The sequence below is a fragment of the Typopeltis vanoorti genome, chromosome 2 (genome assembly GCF_054136105.1).
Source record: "Typopeltis vanoorti isolate ZY-2024b chromosome 2, IOZ_Tvanoo_1.0, whole genome shotgun sequence".
Taxonomy (NCBI): Eukaryota; Metazoa; Arthropoda; class Arachnida; order Uropygi; family Thelyphonidae; genus Typopeltis; species Typopeltis vanoorti.
Genome location: NC_143550.1, coordinates 18,093,171 through 18,116,052, shown reverse-complemented (window position 1 = coordinate 18,116,052; position 22,882 = coordinate 18,093,171). Strand labels below are relative to the sequence as shown.

Here is a 22,882-nt window from a genome sequence, read left to right as displayed (position 1 = left end):
AGGATATTGTGTTTAATTTCAGGAATCATGTGAATCTGGAAAAAATTAAGGGAGTCTTTAAAGGAATAAATGCAAAAATATAATATCTGTGATATTGCTATTTGGTCGATGAGCACCACACACCCAGAATATTCGCCCCTGGTATATACAGTGTTGCACTTGAATTATGGAAGTGCGATACCTCATAAGAGGAAGGTCACTAGCGGTGTAGAGAAGGAGTCAGTTTTGGGACCATTGTTGTTCAATTTGTATATTAATGATATTGTGATGGGTTTAGTGATATGCAGCTGTTTGCAGATGATGCAAAATTGGGGAGAGTAATGCAGAGTCAAACAGATGTTATGGCTTTGCAGGAGGAGTTGAATAGTTTGCATGAAGGGGCAGGTAAGTGGAACTATCAGTTCAATGATGCAAGGTGTAAGGTTTTGAAATTTGTTAAGCAATGATGGGATGCAAAGTATACAATATGCTTGGTGGGGAAACTTTAAAGGTGGTAGAGGAAATGAGAGATCTGGAAGTTGTGGTAGACAAAGACCTTAAATTCAGGGGCCACATTGCACAAGTTGTGAAGACATCACATTGGTTAATGGCAATGATCCAGAGAACCATGACAAGCAGAAATAAAGAGGTTATGATGCCACTGTATAAGGCCTTCAACAGGCCTTATACAATGGCATCATAATCTCTTTATTAATTATTAATTAATTTATTTATTTATTAATTATTGTGCACAGATCTGGTCGCCAGGTTTTCATGGTGATGAGGATATGTTGGAAAGGATCCAGAAAAGATTCACAAAGGTTGTCAGTGGTCTTTGGAATGTGGATTAAGAGGAAAGATTGATAGAACGTAAGTTGCAAAGCCTTACGAATAGAAAGAAAGGGGGGGGGGAGATATGATTGAGACATATAAGGTTAGAGGTGGCATGAAAGATTATCAGGTTGACATGGAAGAGATTTTTCATAAAATGAGAGGGGGGGGGTAGAACAAGAGGCCATCGCTGGAAATTGTATAAAGAAAGTGTGAGCAGAGAGGAGTGAGGAGAAGGTTCTTTGCATGGAGAGTGGTTAGTGAGTGGAATGCATTGCTTGAGTGTGTTGTGAATGTAGACACACTGAATCATTTTAAGGCACAGTTGGATCCACATTGTGTACAATTTTACTATTTTATTGGGTTTTCTTCTTTGAAAGTCATTACTTTTGTTTACTTTTGATATGCTCATATTATATTGTTCTGAAATTTCATTTGGTGATTTTACTGATCTTAATATATATATATATATATATAACTACAACAAAGTAGAGGTGATAGGGTACATCTTACTGTACTCCTCTTCATATGTCTTTCCATTCTGATATTTGTCTTAATTTGACTACTTTATTTCCTGTATATATTTCTTGAATAGACTACAACAAGAGCTTGTTTGGTCCATTTAGATCAGTTAATATTTTAAATAATTTTTTGTCTATTAATTTTATCATAATCAATAAAGGCCATCACTTTCTGGTTAATAATTTTAAAGTAAAAATTGAGTCTTTCCAAGATTAGCCATTTTGGAATCCATTTTGTTTTTCTAACAGTTTGTTCTCTACAATACTGTTTAATTTCTTTTAATATTCCTGCATAGATTTTGTACCCGGCATTTAGCAGACTAATTCCCCTATAGTTATGACAATCATCTTTATTTCCTTTTTCCAAGTGTTTGGAGCTTTTCCAAAGAAATCCAGATCGTGTTAAAGAATTTCAAAACTCTTTCATTAAACTTTCACCTGCATGTTAGTATAGTTCCATGTTTATTATTATTATTATCCCAAGACCCTATGGAGTCAAAGGCTCATCTAGGAGGTCCTTTTGTCATACACACAACTGCTCATACAGTGCCTTAAACACACTCAAATTCTCTGCAGACTCTCAGATAAGGCATTCCAATCATTCACAACTATGCATGCAAAAAAAACTTGTTTCTCACCCCCTGGAAACACACCCTCCTTATACAGCTTCCAGGAATGACCTTTGGTTCTCCCCTGATCTCCCACCGTTTTCTGTAAAACCTCTCCAACATTGATCCTATAACAACTCCTTACCAACTTGTACGTCTCTATCATATAACCCCTCCTCCTATCCACTAAACTCTGCAAATTGCATCTTCTCAACCTTTCCTCATATTTCACATTCCAGAGATCAGAAACTGCCTTAGTCAGTCGCCTCTGGACCCTTTACAACACCTCTTAGTCCTTTTGAAAACCAGGTGACCAAATCTGGGCGCAGTACTCCATGTGTGGTCTAATCATTGTTCCATTGATTAGACCATATGTGGTCTAATCAATGGAACAAGAATCTCCTTACTTGTACAAGTCAGTGTCCTTCGCATCATTCCCAGAATAATGTTTGGATTTTCCTCACAATTTTGGCAATGTGTCCCCTAAATTTCAGATCCTTATCTACTATCACCCCAAGATCCCTTATTTCCTCCACCTGCAACAATATATCCCCACCAAGCATAAATTCTACCTCCCACCTTTGTTTTGCAAATTTTAGAACCTCACATTTTGCAACATTGAACTCGCATCCCCATTGCCATGCCCAATCACTCAATTTATTCAAGTCTTGTTGTTCTCACCAACTTTTCCAACAACACCTGACACACAGATAGGCCTATAATTTGATGCCTGAGTTCTATTACCTCTCTTATGAAGCAGCACAATCTTGCCCTCCTCCCCTCCTTTGGAACTCGATCCAGTGCAAGACTCATATTAAAAAAATATGTCAACTCCCTGGCACATTCCTTCAGAATACATGGTGTTATATTATCAAATCTGACAGCCTTATTAACATCTAGTTTGCTCAACTCTTTCATACACCTCTTGCTCACTTACAGTCAGTCTCATCTCCCCATTAACTGCTCTCAATCTCTCCATGATGTCACATTCACAAGAATGAAAGATCTTTATGAACTGTTCATTAAGTATCTCCACTATATCTTCTACAGTAGTTGTCCTTATACCATTTTCTCCAATCAGTGTCACCTTTCAATATATATATATTTTTTTTTTCTGGCTACATATCGAAAGAACTCCCTAGGATTCTTTTTTAGCTTCATTAGCTAACCTGCTCATACTTTACTTTTGCTTCCCTTACCAACCAAGTCACCCTCCTTGCCTGGTCTTTGTAATTCTCATGGAATTGGTTATTACCACTTCTTTTATGCTGCCTCCAAACAATGCCTCTTTTCTCTGTATTGAACACTTAATCTTTCTTCATTCATCCATTTCACACCTACCTTATTTAACCTTTTGACCCTTGGAATACATTTAGACATTGCTTTCACTAGATAGTTCTTGAATATCCTCCAAGCTACATTGATCTCCTTTCCAGTTAACTCCTCATTCCATGCTACACCTGCAAGCTGTCTCGTGAGCTCTTTATAATCACCAACCTTGTAGTTCGACATATACCCTTTTTTCGCAGAGGTCCTCACACTGCTGGCAACCATCCAGGTAATCTCTTCATGGTCCCTCTCACCAAATGGAGGGTGATTTGACTTATTTTATTTTTTTTATTATTTATTTATTATTTTTATTATATTGTTTTTTCCTGGAGTTTTCCTATTTTTCATCTTATATATTGCATTTTTTTATTTCTGGACATTTTCTATTCTTGTGTAAAATTTTACTTCTTTATTATCATCAGTACAGAGATTTTGAAAATAACTTATCCAATTTTCTAAATCGACTATTTGTATTTTTACCTTTTATTTGTTTGTTCATGTATTTTATTATTTTGTAGGCTTTGGTTGTGACTTATTAAATATATATTTTTAATAAGATGTGAAATAATATATTTGATAAGGATGTCACAAAGTGAGACTAGAAGAAAAAAAATTGCAATTCACAAAACATCCATGTGCACCAATGGATGTATCAATTGGTGGGAGATAGATTTCATTGTCTGGTGTGAGATCACAGCCCTGCTTATTGGAGGCCTGAAGTGGCTTGAAAAAATATCTGGTTTCTAGGAAAAGGTTTCTAAGACAGTGAAAAATGAATTAAAAAAAACTACAAAAATTATTAAATATGAAAAAAAAAAAAAAAATCCTTAGTCCACCACAGTATGAATGTACTTATAGGTTTACAAGCCTTTCATGGGTGGGAGCCACAAAAATCTATGTTGAACTATCATTTTAACATATTCTTTTGGAATAATACACTCCTTAAACTCTATTACACTTTATTATTACATCTATGTCTGCATCATTTCACAAATGGTATTCTACAAGCATGATACAATCGCTGCTCAGCATAGCAAATATAACATGTCACTGTGGTCCCAATAAGTTTGCTGTAGTTAAAGTAAACTATATATGTTAAATCAATGCGACAATTTTCAAAACTGCTGTCAACATAGATTATGGCACATGACAACAACAAAACAATTATTTCACAGTGGCATTAAGCATCTCACATATTGTTGTGGTTTTGAATGATAACCTGTGCTCAACTCATAAATAGAGGTAGCTAACCAGAAAGAATTCTAGAATACAGTCAGATATATCTCTCTATATTATACCTTAAATTCATTCACTGTCTTTATATTTACCCACAGCTTCCATAATATGCCATTTATCTATTCTCTGTGTAAAAAACTAGTTCTCTCATGCTATTACATCATCCTTTATTACAACTTCAGGTATAGCTTCTTTTTTTCACTCCCCTCTTTCTATACTCTGAAAAATATCAATGTTTCTAACAAGCAAGCCTCTTAACAATTTGGATCTCAATCATAACAATCTATCTCCTATTTAAATCTTCAAATCTTTCATCAAATAAACATAACACATCCCTGATATTACATTTGTTATTTACTTCTCAACATTTATTTCAGCACTTCATTTTCCCCAAACCAAAGAAACCAAATTTGTGGGAAATAGTCCAAATATGGTCTGATACAATAAAATAACCACTTTTCTATGTATGTTTATTAATGTGCTTCATACCATTTTACCAAGTTCTCTACATTGTCATCACTTCTTCAATATTCCCTGAATATTCTTATTTGTATTATTATGTGAATATTGTTATCAATACTAATTTGCTATGTGTATAAGGCTTTATAAAACTAGGAAATCTCATATTATATTATAGGAATCTTCCTTAGTTATCATGGCAATCACTGTATAAAAACACTAAGATTACTAAAACAGGTACTTTTGCTAGTGAGCTGTAGACTCAAATATATAAATATGGTTCAAGAAAAAAAATTAAAGTTTGAAAACAAGAACAAACCTTAGAGTGGTTGATTCAGCTTGGGAGGAATGTGGTGAAGTTACTGCTAGGATAGAAAAATAACTACTATGGTGAATACAAGAAGTTATCTTAGGAAGTCTTGGAAAAGAAGAAGAAAACATATCAAAAGTTCCTAGCAAGTAAGCTGGCAGATGCCATAAGGGAATACAGAGAAAAATGCAAGAGAGCTAAGCTCTCTATAAAAACAGCTAAACAAAAATAATGGTAAGATTTCAGTAAGAAATACAGAAGATAAATATCAAGGAGGTGGTAAAGCAACTTTATTAAAATAAAGTTGTCTGAAGTACTTTCAAAGATAATGAAAGGGGGAAACAAACCAAGAGGAAGCCCAAGATCTAGGAGGACTGATACAGCTAGAAGTGACCTAGAAGACATAAATATAAGATCTCACACCATTGGAGTGATGACAAGTGATAGATTAATGTGGAGAAAAATTGTTTACTAGGGATTATTAATAATGTAAACAATCAATGCTGTACCATCATATTATCCTGCATATCCCTTGAGGGTACATAATCAGAAAACTGATGATGACTAGACCATGACTTTTGGAACCATTAAACAAAACCAATACTAGTCTTCATATAGAATCTCAACATGCTCCATCCAATTCTGTAACATAACTGATTTAACATTCTTTTTTTAGTACTATTCCAACTAAAACCAAAAAGGTTGGTTAAATCTGGAATGGGGATCAAAAGAAATGAAACATCCATGTAAAGATTAAGATTTCAGATGTTTGCAAAAGTTTTATTATATGAATATCATCTCACTTGATGTGAGATGATCTTCAAATGATAAAAATCAACTCAAAAAAAGTAGTATGAAAGTGATATTTCCATGTCAGTTCTCTCTCTTACACACACCATAAGTGTTTTGTGATACTTTTAAACTATATTTTAACACAAAATGAAAATCTAATAAATACACATAGAAAAACAGGCTATTCAAATGGTACTTATTTATAAATATACAAAAATAAATAGTAAAAACCACTTACAGTTATCATATGACATTACTTGTTCTCCTCGTTCAACATCAACGACAGCTAGTCTTCTGGCTGTTGTAGAAGCAAGAATCTAATGCAGAAAATACCAGTTTCAGAAATAAACAGCATCTTCATTAATACTCAGTTCCATTAAATTTATAAGTATTTATTCATCCATATATTCCTAAGGAAATCAATTTCAAATCTGTGGCATATGCAAGATTTTATAAGATGAGAATTCCATCCGAAAAAAAAAAAAAAAAAAAAAAAAAAAAAACCAGCTAACGCCTTTTTATTCCCGTACACAGGGAGTAGGCGAGGCCATTTAGTCCTATCTAACTTTTGGAGACTGAGTGGGAAGTTCACAATCTCCACTGGTACCAATCAGAGATAGATGGCCCAAGGCTATTACTAATTAAGTGGTACACAGTGAAGAGAGACAGCTCAAATGTGCTGCCATCTCGTGGTCCCTAACACAATATATTTAATGTCTGAAATTATGTGGGTTCTACGGTCGATTTTCTTGAGTTTACGGGACGAAAAACCTGAGTTTCCGGAAGGAAAAACCCGCTTGCCCGTGCCAGAGATCGACTAACTCGGGAACCGGTTGAAAAAAGGCTTAGAAAAATATCCTCTAGTCGCCGACTAGACTCGAAACCAAGTCTTCCTTCGTGCGGCCAAGTGCCGTGGTGTGTAAACGCCACATCCACTGAGCTACACAGGCTTTGAGAATTCCATGGGGATTGATTTTCATGTGGTGGAGCTATGTACTCTGATGAGGGGAGAAAGTTGCCTAGAAAGGACACACACATCCTTCATAAGGATGTGTTTGTGTATGTATGTATGTATGTGCATGTGTCAGTGGAAAATTTAGACCTACTGAAACCCTCTTGCATACATCAATGCTTCTCATATACAGTGCATCAACAGTGATATTAAGAAGATAAAATTTATGCTTTAACAGCAGAGAGGGATAGTCACTTAAGATTATGCCAAAGCAACTAAGGCAACAAAATGAGTGTATTATGTCAATATACAGTACATATTCTTTGGCCACTTCACATATTGTGCAGGTATAAAAAAATTGTTTTCTTTTGTTTTTTTGCTTAAAGGAAGAAATATATCAAAGTATAAATTATACATCAATAAATTATATCAAATTATATAAATTATGCTAGCCAAAAAATTATATTCATGTTTGAATCCAAAGTTTGCATACAAAATTCCTTCACAACTAGGCTACTTCACTTCACAAAAATTCACTTAGCATCACATAATTCACAACATACTTCCTTTTGCATGTACATATTGCTATACATTATGGGAAGGGTCACTACATACAACCAGTTTTGACCTTTGAGGTGAAAAAGTGAATGGTATAGTCATGAATCTAGAATACTATAGAAGTACAAATAACCTATAGTATTAGAGTAAAGAAAAGACAGATAAATAATAGGCAAAATAGAGAAAAAGTCTGAGCTCTTTTATATCATCATGCAGACCAGGGTATTTTTTTTTCACAAGTTTCATGCTGATGATCAACCAAAAATACCAACTAGAACCAAAATCCAGGAACAACTCTTATCCAGTTGTTTAGATTTTGGTCAAAAAGCTAATCACCTTGAGTTAGTCTTCACAGCCTGGGATTGCTCTTCAACCATGTCTACAGTTGATCATAAACAACAGTGAGCTACTAAAGCTAGAACAGTGTGAAAAATCTTTCATATAAGAACGGACAGAATTTTATCCCCTGGATGAATACTGCATAATGTGGGTGGTCTGCAACCACTTTGTCAAAAATCTGTTTTTGTAAATTGCTTCTTTCTAAATATACCTTTTCTAAATTCTGTCAAAAGAATATAGAATTTCAATAATAAATTCTCATAAAGCATTTATATAGTATATTGCTGATTTTTGAAATAGTGACTTTTTTTCTGACTTTCCATAAAGGATATTTTAACTCAATTATAATATTAAAATTCTTTTCTCATTGCTAAGTTTTCATACTAATAAGTGGTAGTGGTGGTGGTGGAAGGGGTATTGCAAAAAATTTGTTCTGATGAGAGTATTGGAACACCCAACATATTACACAGTCTGTTCCAAATATACAGGGTAAGAGGGGAAGTTGTAGAATGCATGCTCTGTCACTTCCAATCTATAATAGATGCCATGGATTGGATCTTTAATGTTAAAGTACTTCTATTTCATGGCATTTATTAGAAAATAATCATAAGCAACTCTCCAATAAAGATCTGCCTTGTTAGGATGAAATTTAAGTTATTAAATAAGGCATCACTGTTGGTACAAACTGATGAAGTTTGTGGTGGAAGAAGTTAAATATTGAGGGTGAGGAGTGGTTTCTTTGCATGGAGGGTGGTTGAACCATGGAATGCATTGCCTCATGGAGTGGTGAGATCAAGAACAGTCAATGCAGTTAAGGAGTGGTATGATAGACTTTGTGTCTCCTAGGAGGGACCTCCCTCAATGAGTCTTGATAGACTTGTGTTTCTTAGAAAGGACCTCCCACAATGAATCTTTCGACTCCATGGAGGCCTGAATAATAATAATAAATGTTCATTATGTGACATTGCACTCCCTTTTTGATTATCAGATTTCTAATAGATAAATTGAAAAATCTCATTGATAGTGTTTCCTGTTGGGATGAGGAAACAAAAAAAAAGCTAAAATGCTATCACAGTCAACCTCATAGATTGTATGGACACCCAAAATCCACAAAACAAAAATTATGACTTATCGATACATTTGTTCTCCCTGTTACAAAATTGAGCAGCATTTTTGTAATATACTCTCAGCCTTCACAAGAAAAATCATATCCTTTATTAAGAATTTATATTTTAAAGAAATCATGGAGCTTTGGCTTCACCAAAATGATCTCTTAATCCACCTGGAGGAAAATATTAGAATTGCTTTGACAAGACTTTCAAAGCAGATATTCCTGTTTCTTTGTTTTCACAAATTAAGGATGTTGCCACAGTAAAGAGGATGTTGCCTCTTTCCTCCTAACCTCTTTATTTCCCTTTTCCCTTCTTCCATTTTGGCTGATCTTTGCATCTCTCCACCATAAATGTCCATAACATCTGGTTTCTGATAACCAGTTTTTGGTGTCCATCCTTGTTCTGTTTGTCCATCTGTTGTCTGACATTATCACCATTTGTTGCATTTTATTACTAATGCAATGTCCATTACCTTTGTTTGCTTCCTTATTTTTTCCATCATTTATCATTTTGGGTTATTCCCAAAATGACTCATCATATTTTTTTGTGCTGTTTTCAGCTTCTTTAGGTGTTTTTTTTTTTTTTTAGTAAGACTCGGACTCTAGGTTTCACTACAATAAGTCATTATTGAGAGTACACACTGGTTGTAAAACTTTATTTTTAGGCATTAAACATATCTCTATTATGGTTGAAACTTTCCATGCTGTTAACTTCCATCTAGCCAAAATTTCATTGTCAAGTATGTTTAATCAGGAAACCAGAGCAAACTGTGAAGGTCATCTATCTATCTATCACACTGGCTTTAACAGGCCTTTAAGGCCAACAACCCTCCAAGCATGCTTGGATTTTGTAACCAAAATACGAGGATAGAATGGTCACCCACTATGCCTTGAAGTATTCCTGGCTGTATCCCTGTGTGTTCAATGTCATCTAATGGTACAAATTACAACTCGGCATCAACAGAATTCAAGATAATCACCATCAATGTAAGCACTATCAACAGAAGAGATGTGGAACTGACAGATATAATTGGTGCTACTGAAACCAAGAATAACAAATACATCTTGTATTTGTTATTCTTCTAAATAACAAATACAAGATGTTATATTCAAGCATTAATGACAGAAAGGAAGGAGTGGCTACAGTATTCAACACTAACATGAAAGGGAGGCAACATCAAGTAGAGTGATGCAGGCAGAAGGTATTTTTTTGAGTCATTAAAGGAGACAGCTGACAAATGAAAACGGAAAATTAGTCCTTGACCAAAAACAGCAGAGGAAGAAATAACTAGGAATATAAATGTTTGTAAAAATTTGGAGAAAAAAAAGCAAAGTTAATAATAATAGTCAGTGCTTGCTGCTTGTAATTACTAACACCCACCATGTTCCAATAAATATGTGCATATATTATCATAAGGAGAGAAGACAAGAAATAAGAAAGTCTCAGATTATTTTATTGTAGAAAGAATATCTTTATGCTGGTATAGGCACACAAGAGTATACAGAGAATATGAAATAAGAAGTGACTGCTATGTTAGTTTTAAAAAAGATAAAAAATGAATAGCATATTGAAGAGAAACATAAGAAAGTTTTTTAAAAAGAATTGGTCACAGCTTTCAGGTCAACTACAGACTCAAACTTACAAATATTATTCAAGAAAAAATGCAAGAATGGAGACTCAGTGGCAGCCTGAAGAAAATATTGGCTGATTCAGCAAAAGAGGAGTGTCATAAGCTGTCAGCAAGGAAAGGGTAAAAAAAATCAGAACTCCATGGAGGATTTAGGAATTAAAGAGATACTCATGGAAAAGAAGAAAAAGGTATACTGAAATTCCTAACAAGTAACTGTCAGCATGTGCTCTGAGAGAATACAGAGAAACATACATGCAGGAACATTGAAAACAAAAGTTGCATCCCGAATGGGAAATCTATAGTACAAGTAAAACATTTAAGCTATTTATGCACAATTTATAAAATTAGCTACAGAAAAGTCATGAGAAGACTAATAAAATAAATATCAGAATATTGGCAACATGTTCTGGAAGCTATTTTAAAAAAGCTTAGAAATGAAGGATGGAGTACTGTAAAAGGAATCAGTGATGATAAAGGTAACATGAAACTCAACATAAAAATGTTCTGGATGCCTGCAGTAATTATTCTGAAAGACTGCTAAATGTAACAAGTGACAGTATAATGGCAGAAAATATTCAAGAGGAACACAATTCATGATTACATATCAATACTTGAGGCACAAAAAACCCCTATCAAATATCTGAAATGTGGAAAAGCAGCTGGAGTAGATGACATTCAACTGGAAATATTCCAATATACAGAAATAAAATTTTACAGAGACTTCATAATTCAGAAGGCCTAATCAGAGGGTTGAATACCAGATGACTGAAGTAGTGCTCAATAGGACCTATCCATAAAAAGAGAAAACCAAATACAAAAATTGCAGAGCAATTTCCCTATGAGTGATGCAAGCATACTTCAGAAGAAACTCGGTTCAAGCCAAATACATAGGCTGTTCAATAAGTAATAAGACTATATTTATACAGAAAACAGATTACCTTTAATCGTCATCATTTACATGGTCTTTTTCAAAGTAACTACCGTGAGACTCTATGCATTTGTCCCAACGTAGCGTTCACTTCTTAAACACATGTGTGAGTCCGTTTTTTGAGAGTTCTTTCAAAACCGCCTCTGCAGCTTTTACACATGCTTTGTTGCTTTCAAAAATGTTGGCCTCTTAGTGGTTTCTTGAGCTGAGGAAACAGCCAGAAATCGCATGGTGCGAGATCAGGACTGTATGGAGAGTGTGGTAGGATAGGATATCTGTGTTGTTCTTCTGCAAAACGTCCACTACACAACCAGCAATATGTGGCCTTGCTTTATCGTGGTGCAATAAGAAGCCATTCTTCAGCAATGGACGCTTCCTTTTGATGTTTGTGATGATAATCGCTGCTGTTGATCATTGTCTCTGTGATGGACATTGAAGGTCTTCACTCACATTCAAGATCTTCCACATTTTGCCTTCCTTCCTTAAAAGTTTTATGCCAGCGAAAAACACTTGCCCTCGACATTGCTTCATCATGGAAAGCTTCGCGTATCATGTTAAAAGTGTCCAATGCCGATTTTTGCAAACACACACAAAATTTAATCGCATAACGCTGTTCCAAGGACGCTTCCATTTCGAAGACTGGTCGGCCTTGCAGGCGCCCCGATGAGCACTTGCGTTTAGTCACGTGACACTCTGGCACATCAGCCCATATACGCCATCTATCAACCGCTTGTTAATACAGACAGCAACATTTCTTTATTCCACAGAAATTAATATTGTAATGAGTGGTTTCGCCACACTAAAATTAGTCTTATTACTTATTGAACAGCCCACGTATATAGGTCATTAGGATCAAATTTTCACTTTACAACAAGCAGTTGAGAAATCATGGGAATGTAACAAGGGCCTGTACTTAAGTTTTGCAGATATAGAAAAGGCATATAACAAGGTACTAAAAGAAAAAGTTGTTCAAAAGGCTACAATTAAATGGTGTAAATGAGACATTATATCAAGCAATACAGGAAGAGATATAAGGAGACAGGTGAAGAGAAGATGCATGAAGAATATAAGAGACAGGCCAGGAGAGTGACTAGTATGGCAAGGAAGGAAAAACTGGAATATGAGAAAAGATTGGCTCCTAGATCCAAGGAAAATCCTAGGGGAGAATTTTTTAGCTATGTGGCCAGTAGGAAGAGAAATGATTGTGGAAGAATGACAATGTGGGATAAAAATGGGAATAGAGTGACTGATGCAGAGGGCAGATTGTTCAATGAACACTTTATTGGAGTATTTCATCCTGGAGGAATCAATTTTAATACTAGAGGGATAGGGCAGGTTCGAGGTTTAGAGGTGCAGGAGGCAAGTATGTTCCACATACTGAGTACTCTGGATGTTATTTCACCACGAGTTTTGAGAGAATGTGCTAAGGAACTGACAGTGCCTTTGACCTGTCTTTTCAATGAAAGTCTGACTGCAGGAAAGGAGCCCATGGAATGTAAGGAAGGTAAGATAGCAGCATTGCATAAGGGTGGTAGCAGACTAGAAGTGTCTAATTATAAGCCAGTTTGTGTGTCATCAGTAGTTAGTAGATCTTGGAGAAAGTAGAGAGGGACCATATACAGCATTGGGCAGATGAGGGTAATGTTATCTGCGAGAGTCAAGACGGATTTGTGAAGGGGGCACTCTTGTTTTAGTAATATGCTAGTCTTTTATGATAAAGTTACAAGAGCATTAGATGAGGGAAGGGCATATACTACCATTTTCCTAGGCTTAGCTAAGGCATTTGACAGGGTGCCACATGATAAGCTGATATTCAAGTTGCAGCATATGGGTCTGGATGTCAGATTGGTCAACTGGATTAAAGATTGGCTGTACGATAGGTATCACAGAGTTGCGTATGGTGGAGTAATATCAAAGGGGGCAGAAGGTTACAAGTGGGGATCTACAGGGCTCAGCGCTGGGACCTATATTGTTTAACCTTTATATCAATGACATTGTCCGTGGATTGAAAGGGGATATTCAGTTGTTTGTGGATGATGCGAAGCGGGGAAGGGTTATTAGTAATAGTGCAGATGTGGTAGCCCTGCAAGAGGATTTGAATAAGATAGACAGATGGGCAAATGAATGGGGGTTTCAGTTTAATGCAGCAAAATGTAAGGTCTTGAGGTTTGGAACACATCGATGGAATGCTGCATACTCTATGGGAGGAGTTAAACTGGAGGAAGTAGGGGAGACAAGAGATCTGGGGTTGATGATTGATAGAGAACTGAAATTTAGGGGACATATTGCAAAGGTGATGAAGGTAACACAGAGGATTGCTGCAATAATAAGGACACTGACCTGCAGAGATAAAATGGTTATCATTCCATTGTATAAGACTTTGATCAGACCACACTTAGACTATTATTCTCAGATCTGGTCCCCAGGATTTGAAAGGGATAAATTAACTGTGGAAAGGATACAAAGGCAGATAACAAAGATGGTTTCAGGACCGTACAATGTTAGTTATGAGGATCGGCTGAGAGATTGTGGACTGCAGAGTTTGGTGGATAGAAGAAGGAGAGGCAGTTACAGGATTGATACTGGGGAGTTCCTTCGCTTGGTTGAACAGGGGGAAGGAAGTCATGACAAGGGGCCATCCCTGGAAGTTACGAAAGGAAACTGTGAGAAAGAGGGTGAGAAGTGGTTTCTTTGCATGGAGGGTGATTGAACCATGGAATGCATTGCTTAATGGAGTGGTGAGCTCGAGAACAGTCAATGCGTTTAAGGAGTGGTATGATAGACTGTGTTTCCTAGGAGGGACCTCCCTTGACGAGTCTTGATAGACTTGGGTTTCTTAGAAAGGACCTCCCATAAAGAGTCTTTTGACTCCATGGAGGCCTGAATAATAATAATAATAATAGTCTATACTTGAGTTATAAGTTGGCAGTTGGAATTAAAGCAGGTACAAGAAGGCCGTATGATGTTAAATCAGGTGCATGACAAATGTGCAGATTAGCATTCATCATAGTTCATATCATGAAAGAAAGTGGCATTAGATCTAATATCAAAATTGGAGATATTCAATGCAGCTCTTTTCAATATGCAGATCTTTTACTCTTAAATAAACCTCGCACAAGTTAGCAGATTAATTAATTAATTTGAATAACTGCTATAACAACTGGTATGAATATCAGTAATAATAATAAAAAAAAAACTACAAAAACAGTCAGAAACTGAAAACATCAGCTATATCTTGAATTGAAAACCTATAAAACAAATAAAACGTTTTAGCTATTTAGGTACAATTTTTAGTGAAGTTTGGCAAAATAATATGGAAACAAAGAATAGTATTAGCAAAGCCAATATAATAGGGAGTCAAATGTGAATAAATTTAGAAGGAATATGAGTGAGAAATTAGTCAAAAAGTAGCTGCATACAAGACAGTGTTCAAACCAATTTTAACTTATGATCTGAGATAGAAATAAAACAGTTTGATTTAAGACAAACCACAGATATGAGAATCTTAAAAAAATTATGTGAAGAGATACCTTCACTGGCAGAATATACTATGTTTATGCATTAATTAAGCCTAAAATCACAAATGATAGATATGAAAAAAATTTTGGTAGGGTTCAGGTTTATCATAGACTGCTGTGGAGGAGCCCAGGATTGTAACAGGTTAATAATTCCTAGTTTAACGAATGTGGTAAAAGTAGTTACGATATATGGAACAATAGTCTGATGAAGAATAAAAAAGATACATACATATGTGCAAAGTGGAAATAGGGGCTGGTACGATGGGTAAATTGCAAAAGCTATCCGGGTGCCGACATTAGTAGTGACCATACATAGGAAACAAATCCAAAGATACAAACCAATAAGATGGAACCTTGAAAAATTAAAGCGTAAAGAAGTAAAGAGAGGATACCAAGAGGCAACTGATCATAACATTCCAGAAAACATAAATAGTCAGAATAATATTGAAAACCAATGGAATATGATTAAAGAGTTAATTACAAATTCATCAAATCAATTATTGAAAAATGCAGGAAAAAAAAAAAAAAGAAAACATTGGATAACAGATAAAATACTTAGCCTTATGGATGAAAGAAGAAAATATAAAAATGCTGTTAAAGAAGATGTGGCCAAATACAAATATCTTAAAAATCAAATTACAAGAAAATGTAGACAAGCCAAAAAATAATACCTAGAAGAACAGTGTAATAACATAGATGAATTATTTAAAAAAGAAAACAGAGAAAGCCTATAAAGAAATTAACAAACTGACTTGCAAATTTAATAAGAACAGCAAAAACAATGCCATCAAACATGAAAATGGAAAATTACTAATAGAATCTGAGGATATATTAATGGAATGGAAGAATTATCTTGAAAATCTCTATAATGGTGACGAACTTGATGTTGATATCAGCATAGAAAATCAAAATGAAGATAATGTAGGACCCCCAATAATGCAAGAAGAATTTGATAAAGCACTGTCTGAAATGAGTAAGGGAAAAAGTCCAGGTGTAGACAATATTCCTATAGAACTGCTACAAAATCTAGGTGAAGAGACAAAAACCTTACTCTATCAATTAATAGTAGCCCAAATCTATAGTATCAATTAATAGTAGCTACAAAATCTAGGTGATGAGACAAAAACCTTACTCTATCAATTAATAGTAGCCCAAATCTATGATAGAGGAGAAATACCAAAGGAGTTTATGAAATCAACCATAATACCAAAAAAGAATAATGCAAACAAATGCAGCCAATTTAGAACAATAGCTTTAAAATCCCACATGTTAGCAAAATTCTGCTAAAAATTATTCAAAATAGAACTTATTCAAAAATAGATTGTCTATTGGATGAATAAAGAATAAAGGAACAAGAAAGGCAATGCTCTGTTTAAGAACAATAATAAAGAGAAGATTAGACCTTAGTCAAAATACTTACATTTCCTTCCTTGATTTAGAGAAAGCGTTTGATAAAGTAAACCAGCAAATACTCCTAAATTGTCGAACTAATATCGGTATAGATTTGAGGGATAGGAAAATAATTTATCAAATTTAAAAAATCAAAATGGACGGATTAAAATCAATGATAAGGAGAAAATAATAAAATAAGGAGTGGAGTAAGTTTGTTGAGGTTTAGATAGTTTCTTAAGGCAGAAGCAGATGTGAGAAATAGTCTTTCGTATTTATATTTGCTGCCATCGGTAGAGTGGCCTTCTTCCAGTGTATCCTGTGGCAGGTATCCAAAGCATGATCAGCAAGTTCTGAGTGGCTGTAGTTGAGGTAATAGATATAATCTTTATGTTCAGCGATTCTGATGTTTGCTGTCCTACTTCTTTGGTGATAGTAGGATAGTTTACAACTGTAAGGGACCTGGTAAATATCTGGCAGGTCTAGGGACTGTTGCTAATCTTTGGTAGAGCAGATAAGGGATGGCAATTTTTATATGGTCTGTAAGAGGTTGTAATATTGTATATAAAAAATTTTAGTTTTTCAGGTGTGCTTGAGATATATGAAATGGTGATAGCTTTAGTGTACCTGTTCTGCAGAGGGAAGAGAGGGTGTGGTGTCACCCCTCCCAACAGGCTAAATTAATTAGTTCAGATAATAGTGTCCCCTCCACTGAATTTGTCCACACATTTACAAAATGTTTAGTCAAGTTACAATTCTCACCATATCCAAAAAATATTAAAATCCCCAGACCTCACACCCCTTCCCCAGAACAAAGATTACACCAAAATTATCACCATTCTATATATCCAAGGTGCACACAAAAAACTAAATCCTAAAAAAAAAAAAAAAACCTTAGAGACCACATAAAAAATTGATATCCCTTATCTACCTCACCAAACACCAACCACAGTCCCTAGACTTTCCATGAGTTTACCAGGTCCCGTGCAGTTGTAAACTATCCTAATATGGCCAAACAGGCAGGACAGCAAACATCAGAATTGCTGAACATAAAAATTATATCCATTTGCACAATTGCAGCCACTCAGAACATGCTGACAATGCTTTGGACACACACTACGGGCTCTCTTGTACCTACATGAATGCATGCATGCAGGTACAACAGTGAGCAATGAGGTTGAAGCATAGCAACTGAAAGCGAACCAAAAGTCCTAAATAATACCCCCCTCGTGGGCTCAAATGGGTGACCTTGGATGTTGGGCTGAAGTACAGTGGATGAGAGCTTCCAAAATTTTGAGCAGTTTCATGCAATCAAATTTGTTGAGGTTTGGATAGTTTCTTATGGTAGTAGCAGATTCAAGCAATGGTCTTTCATATTTATATTTGCTGTGGTGGGGTAGAGTGGATTTCTTTCAGTGTATCACAGGATACACTGAAAGAAAGTTCAGATTGAAATCAAAACCGACAAATTTTAATATAGATCTTAACTATAAAATTTCATCCAGCCAGAGCAGAATTACTAATATCATTTCAAAACTTCTTTACAAAAATGTTATAATAAAAGTGATTCAGTTGGAACTAAAACTGAACTGCACAGACAACTTCTTGTACAGACATTCGTTGAATTCCACTTAGTTATTGTAATATATATTACAATAATTCTGTTCTAAATTAGTGTAATATATAAATTTTGACATGTTGTCCCTTTGTAGCCCTGAATATAATTGAACTGAAAATGGAACAGTTCAACAAATTTTTGTAAAATTTCAAATATGAAATTTGAGTAAAATTCATCCCATATAACTGGTGTGTGTGTGCGCACATAAGTCATATACTAATGCTACTACTAATAATAATAATAATGGAGCTTCTGTAGTTCAGTCAGTATAAATAAAGTTCATAAGTTGAAAGAGTTGGGTTCGAATCCTGTCTATGACATGAATAATTATTATCAGTCCTCTTCCACTGAAGGCGAGTTAGCATGCCTCATACAGAGATGGCAGGGGGTTCCCTCTGGGAAACAGACAAACCAGTACCATGAATACACATATTTACAGACAGGAAACACTTATTGGACAAGAAAGACAATAGGAAACCATATTGTTCTATAATTATTCCCTGGTAATGTAGAATTACTGTCCCACCAACCATTAGGTTGATGACAGAGGATGAGGAGAATAATAACCATTATTATTATTACTACTACTACTACTACTAGCAATAATAATAATGCACCTACTATTAATAATAATAATTAGTAGTAATACACCTCCAAATCAAAAAAAATAATCAAAGAAAATGTGTTGGATTTGCAATTTTAATTTATTGCATAGAAAATAATTATTACAAAACATGATTAGTATATTTTGAACAGCTTTTTCAAAAAGAAAATCAACTAAAAATGGACTTGGAGAAGCCCAAAGGGACAAACTTATAAAATAGACTTCATCCTCTCCAACAGAAGATATATAATAAATAATACCGAAGCACTTAATAGATTTAATACAGGAAGTGACCACAGACTAGTAAGGGCAAAAGTATGGTTCAACAAAAAATGGGAACGGAATAAGCTCATAAGAAAAAAAAGTTCCAATTAGTGAATCTACAAAACCTCTACCACAATAAAAGCTGTTATAGAGAATCACTTAAAAATGAACTAAAAAAGTTAAGCACAGCTACTACCATCAATGATGCTATTGAAATATTAACAAAATCTATCTTGAATTGTGCACTAGAAATAGGAGGTGTAAAAAAGCACCAAAGAGAGGAAAAACTAAGACAAGAAACCTTAGATCTGATGAAGAAAAGATGAGATATGAAAAGAGATTTGAATGGCACCAATAAAATAGAATATGCAAAAATTTGTAAAACTATACATAAAAGGATGAAACATGAACTTAGATCATATACTACTAGGAAAATTAAAGAAGCAATAGAAAACAATAGTAATATGAAGGTCCTAAGATGAACATTATCAGTCGGAACAAAGGAAATAACTGCTGTAAGAGGAAAAAATGGTGAACTTATAAAAAATAGAGATGCAATAATCAAAAGAATTCAGGAATTTTATACTGAACTCTATGAAGACAAAGACCACGACATCCAAGAATCATTTATGGATAACTTGAGTGAGGAAGAGCATGATGTCCCTGAGATCTTACAAGGCGAAGTGGAAATGTCACTGAGAGAAATGAAGAATGGAAAGGCCCCAGGAGAAGATGGAATTATGGTAGACTTCTTAAAGCTGGGAGGAAGCCCTGTCATCAAACAGCTGACTAAACTCTTTAATAAATGCTAAAACAGAGAAAAATTCCAAAAAATTGGAACAATTCACTTCTAATATTAAGTTTTAAAAAGAGAAATAAGGAAGAAATTAAAAACTACAGACAAGCCTACTCCCCATCATATATAAAGTTTTCACAAAAATTATAAATAATAGAATTAAAATCTAATCTAGAGGGAATGCAATCCTGTGAACAAGCTGGATTTAGAAAGAATTACAATACTTTGGACCATATTCACACATTAAGACAGCTCATTGAAAAATCAATTGAATACAATAAACTCTTATGACTGGCCTATATAGACTACGAAAAGCATTCGATTCAGTTAAAACATCTCAACACTAAAAGCTCTTGAAACCCAGGGAACTGAGAAACCATATATTGAAACACTAAAACATATTTACAATAATGCAACTTCTGTAATTAAATTATATAAAAACAGTGAAAAGTTCCCAATACAAAAAAGGCATCCGGCAAGGCGACACCATATCTCCGAAATTATTTACAGCTGCACTAGAGGAAGTCTTTAGAAGCCTTGATTGGGAAACAAAAGTAATAAAAATAAATGGAGAAAGGCTGCATCATCTGAAATTTGCAATGATATTGTCCTAATGGCAGATAATCTTGAAGATCTGAAAGAAAGGCTAAATCAGCTAAATGAAGCTTCCTGAGTAATTGGATTAAAAAAAATAGAGAATAAACAAAAATATTGATGAATAAATATATTAACCATAGATCTGTCAAAGTTGAAAATCGTGAAATAGAACAAGTTACTTCATATGTATATTTGAGCCAATTGTTATCCTTTGAGGAGTGCCAAAGAGAAGAGATTGAACGAAGAATTCACCTTGAATGGATGGCCTTATGGGAAAATGAGAGACAAATTCAGAAGTGACATCCCTATGAGTCTAAAAAGGAAAGCTTTCGACCAGTGCATACTTCCTGTCCTAACATATGGAGGAGAAACATGGACTTTAACAGAAGCCCTAAACAATAAGCTGAGAACAACACAACATCGCACGGAAAGAAGTATGCTAAAAATAACATTAAGAGATAGAAGCTAAATACCTGGATAAAATCTCAAACAGGTGTCATGGATATTGTAAAATATATTAAACAGGCTAAGTGGAGATGGGCTGGACATATTTCCAGATGCAGTGACGGGAGATGGACTAGAAAAATAACAGAGTGAAGACCAATGGATGAAGCAAGACAAAGAGGAAAACCGAGAAGAAGGCAGAAGGATGAACTGAAACCAATTGCAGGAGTGAGATGGATGGGAGAGGCAGAAAACCGAGTGATCTGGAAAATAATGGGGAAGACCTTCTCCAGCAGTGGACAGAACCAAAAGGTTGAAGATGATGATTAGCATCATCTAAATCTATGTACTTTGTATATTATATAATTATGTAAACACAAAAATGTAATATAAATTATAAGAAAATTATGTATATTATTTCTGGGAAAACTCCCATGTTACTCCTCTTTATAAACTATTATAATTACAGCTATTTTGCTTGCTTCAGTTTAGGAGTACCCCTGTTTAAATGTCATTGGCTATTTACTCATGGATTCTTAGGGCATTATGAGTGTAGATGTACTAAAAAGTATATGTAGCCTAAGGAATAGAAAATTGCACATACCTTTTTCTGGGTGTTGTGGCTTTTCCTCAGTCTGCGATGTCGAAAACTGCAGAGTGTGTGGCAGGGGGGGGGGTAGGCAGTTTGGTAGAATAAGTTAGAAAAACCCGGGTTTTTTCGTAATATATAGAAACATATACTTTTATATAGGGTGGGGAAAAAGTGAAAGGGTTAATTTTTTTAAAATAGGGAGGGGGAAGGGGAAAGGTGGTTGACGGGGTGTGGACCGTTTCTCGACTATTCGTGGTCGTCATCTGAACACATTGGGAAAGTGGAAGCTATGTCAGGTCGGGTGAGTGCTTCTGCTTTAGAGGTGTTTGTGTTGTCTCCTATTGGTCGGGGTTGTGACCTCAATATTATGTTGTGAAGCTTCCAAACCTTGGAGATTATGTAGGGCCTGTGTACGTTGATGGAGTTCGCGTCACACTTTATAGCTATTGTTTCCGATATTCTGAGCATTGTTTCATTGTCTTGTCTGTCTATTATGATGGCCTTGTCTATCTGCGGGGTGTGTTTTTGTTCAAGGGCGTCAATAGCTATTTCCGTTTTTCCTGTGTTTTGTATACGATTTTTCTTTTTGATGTTGCGTTTTTTAGTGTTTAAATGTTCTGGAATAGGGATGTTACAGTCACGGAAGTGTTCTTGTAGTCTTGCCCATAAAGACCTGATGGTGGAACCTGTGTAGGTGATGTCACAGTCTTTTTGGCAGGGAAATTTATAGACTACATTGTGCTGTTCAAATATTTCTTTTTGTGTGTGAGGTTTGGTGGATTTTAGGAGGTTTGCCAGTTTTTGGCTTGTGGTGAGGAAAAGCCACAACACCCAGAAAAAGGTATGTGCAATTTTCTATTCCTTAGGCTACATATACTTTTTAGTACATCTACACTCATAATGCCCTAAGAATCCATGAGTAAATAGCCAATGACATTTAAACAGGGGTACTCCTAAACTGAAGCAAGCAAAATAGCTGTAATTATAATAAGAAAATTGTTATTTGAAAACATTCACAAAATGAGAATAATTTTTCAAGTGGTTCAAAATATTAGAATAATGCAAAAATAAATGCACAAAAATTAGAGTCAAAGGTAAACACGATAATTAGAACTTTGCTGCGTCCGCCTTAGCTTTTATGACCATTCATAAACAGTTCGGCATATTATTTACTAGCGGTTCACAGTATTTTTTTTAATCAAAACATGTCCATATGGTCTGTAGACTAGAAACAACTTCATTTTTGTCTCTAGGGTTAACTTTTTGAAGACATTGTTTCATAATTCTCTGTAAATTCTCAATGGGGTTTAAATCTAGTGAGTTTGCTGGCAAAGGAATTACCTTGATTTACTTTCTTTGAGCCATCTAGTAATGGTCTTAGAAGTGTGACAAGAAGCTGAATCATGCTGAAAAAAGAAATCACCATCACATAAATCTTCCGATGCTGGTAACAAAGTGCTCAAGAATTTCTAGTCA

The 22,882-nt window shown here is 35.0% G+C and overlaps 1 protein-coding gene across 4 annotated transcripts in view; it reads right to left on the bottom strand.

The window, feature by feature from the left end:
* The window catches only part of LOC150108853 (uncharacterized), a 383,408-nt gene that overhangs the window by 168,164 nt on the left and 192,362 nt on the right, over window positions 1-22,882 (bottom strand). For all 4 annotated transcript variants that reach the window (XM_090403785.1, XM_090403777.1, XM_090403770.1 and 1 more), the window contains one exon: window positions 6,304-6,382. In XM_090403785.1, coding sequence (XP_090259911.1) covers window positions 6,304-6,382 — 79 coding nt within the window. The remainder of the gene's footprint in view (window positions 1-6,303; window positions 6,383-22,882) is intronic.